Source organism: Carlito syrichta, unplaced genomic scaffold (genome assembly GCF_000164805.1).
Source record: "Carlito syrichta isolate Samal-C Ts95f unplaced genomic scaffold, Tarsius_syrichta-2.0.1 Scaffold177233, whole genome shotgun sequence".
NCBI classification, from domain to species: domain Eukaryota; kingdom Metazoa; phylum Chordata; class Mammalia; order Primates; family Tarsiidae; genus Carlito; species Carlito syrichta.
Window position 1 is genome coordinate 214,111 of NW_007121329.1, and position 2,674 is coordinate 216,784.

Genomic DNA, 2,674 nt, shown 5'->3' on the forward strand with positions numbered 1-2,674 from the left:
GCCCCCGGCGAGTCCCCGCCCCGCCCTCCCTCTCTCCCGCCGTGGGAGTCGGGCCGGCCCCGTTAAGATTTGGGTTCAGCTTCAGGGGCTTCAGAGGGACAGTCCTGGCTTTGATTCCGGACTCCGCCATTTAGTGGCGGCGGGACCCCGGGCGAGTTACTCATCCGCTCTGAGCCTCGGTTGTCTCACCTGCAAAGTGGGGACGATGATGATGTTAGCTAACAACCTTACGGGGCTGGTAACAGAGAGGCAGAGAGCCGAAAACCATCGGTACAGTGCCCACCTCCAGCATCTGCTGCTATGTGGGTGATGGTGACGGTGGTGGCGGCGGCTGGCCACCACAGGCCGTGAGCGGACACTGGAGCAGGCCTGCTTATCCAGTTCCCTTTTCAGGCCTCAGAGCCCTATTCTTTTCTGCCTGTCCTGGAAGACAGAAGTGTATCTCAGGACTCCATCGTTTCACTGAGATAACGAGTTTCCTGAACGTCAGAGCCACTGCGTGCAACCTGGAAGGACTAAAATATACTCCAAAGCCAGACAGAAAATTATTTTGGGGCTGTACATTGTTTAGGACTGTCCACTGCTTTGAGTCACCCGGGAGCCATGTCAATCACTTGCTCCAGGGCCTGTCTGGGGTCTGGCTTGACTCATTACTGCAGGTGCCCGGCCAGTGGAACAGTGACTCTCATGTGCACCTCCTGGGGACCCTGTTCCCTGGAGCAGGGGAGTGGACGCTGAGCTGGAGGAAGGGTGCCCAGACTCCGTCTGCTTGCTGCAGCCCTCCCTGCCCTGGGTCCTGAGAAGGGGCAGGCTGGGATGTGGGGACCCTGAGTGGGGGCTGGGCACCCTAAGTGACTCCCTTCTCTCCCCACAGCTGCTGATGGAGACAGTGGGCTCTGACATCCGCAGCTGTCCTCTCTGCCAGCTGGGTTTCCCTGTCGGATACCCGGATGATGCCCTCATCAAACACATTGACTCCCACCTGGAGAACAGCAAGATCTAGGGCGCCTCCCCCACCCACTGGCTGGTTTTCTGCCCCTCCCATCACCCCAAAACAATCACTCTGAATGCTGCATGAATCTCGTGGGGGGCCCCTGCCCCTGGCGACCCCCAGATACCTCCACTAGCTACCGAGTCAACGTGCGTGCCGTCTTCCCTGGTCCGGGCACCACTCAGCTCTGGCTCTTCCTGGGCGGTCAGCCGAGGCTCCCCCACCTTCCTGGCTTCTGCTGGGGAGGTGGAGATCTGGGCTGGGATGGAGAGGGGCTTGCCCCTCCCAGTGTCTCCCTCTGCCTTTCCGTTCTTAAACAGGGTTGGATCCCAGAAGGTGTCAGTGCCCGGGCCATGGGAAGGGGTGGGTGTCGGAGGACTCCGGGAGCTTCTGGGCCCCTCCCCGGATGCCCCTCTTTCTCAGGCTGGGCTCTGTCTGGGTAGCCCCGCTCTGCACACTGATGCTGGCTCCTCATCCCATGGCTGGCTTGGGCTTGTGGTGTGGGCTCCCTTGGGGGAAGGAGCATCTGGTTTCTCACCGTTTCCTGTAGGCCAGCCCGGTCCTCCCTACCCTGCTCTCTGCCCACTCTGGGCTATAGGGAGGGTGGGAGAGGAGGGAGAGGGCCCTGGAGGATGGGAGGATCCAGCCGGAGGCTGCCCTGAGGGCTGGGGAACTGTCTGCCAGCCCCCCAGGCCCATGCTCTGCTCCTGGAGCCCTGGCACTGAGGCACAGATTGTCAAGGCCGATGCCCCCTCCACCAGTGCCCTGGAACCCACGTGTGACTCAGCCTCTGTCAGCCGGGTGGGTGCCGTCAGCCCCTGCCTCCCAGGCCAGAACCTGAGAATGGGCCCAGAGTGCTGTGGAGATCAACTTCAAAAGAGCTAACCCCTTCCCACACCTCACTCACCCACATTTCCTCTGTGAAATCTACCTCAGAGTCGTACCCTCAGAAGGATGGGTAAGCAGGAGGCCAGGGGGTCCCCAGGGCTGAGGTGGGGAGCCTCCCATGGCAAGAGCCTGCCACCCACAAATGAATCCACCCCCTACCACTGTGCGCCTCTCCCAGGTCTCAGCCCCGGGAGGGGGCAGTGGCTGCTACCGACAGCGCATGTCCTGCTCTGATCCAGCTCTTCCAGGCCCCACCTTCTGCACCCTTCCCCTCCATAGTGCAGGGGAGTGTCCAGCGGGGAGGGGGCCGAGGACACGTGTCATGTACCCTGCGTGCCCCTGGGGAGGGGAAGTGGGGAAGGGGCCCGGAGAGGTGAGGCACGGTGCCTGTGCTCTCTGAACAAGTTGAAAGTCCAAATAAAACGTATCTGTTCCATCTGCCCTCGGTCTGTGCCCTGCGTGGCTGGGGGTGGCTAGAACCCTTGGCAGCGGGAGGTCTTGGAAACTGTGTCAAGGAACCATGACCATGGGAGGTGGGCACCGGGCATGAAGAGGGGCTCTGAGGACACGGTGTTCACAGAGGACTTGGGAGTGGGGCTGGTTTAGAACACATGTAAAGCAGCCGCCGTACCTGGAGTCCGTGTCAGGATTCCTTGGGTTCCTCCCCACAGCAGGTCTGGCTGATAGAGGTTCTCAATGCTTGTTCATTTGTCAGCTATGTCTTCATCAAGTGATTTTTGCACGCCAGGAGCCAGACTGGGGTCTCACCGTGTTCCGTGTCCTCATGGGTCTAAG

General features: G+C 60.9%; 1 protein-coding gene across 1 annotated transcript in view; it reads left to right on the plus strand.

Annotated features, from left to right (window-relative positions):
* TBKBP1 (TBK1 binding protein 1) overlaps window positions 1–2,320 on the plus strand; it is a 16,179-nt gene extending 13,859 nt beyond the window's left edge. The window contains exon 15 of the mRNA XM_021709343.1: window positions 875–2,320. Within this exon, the coding sequence (XP_021565018.1) occupies window positions 875–1,003 (129 nt within the window). The 3' untranslated portion in view covers window positions 1,004–2,320. The remainder of the gene's footprint in view (window positions 1–874) is intronic.
* Window positions 2,321–2,674: the final 354 nt, after the last annotated feature.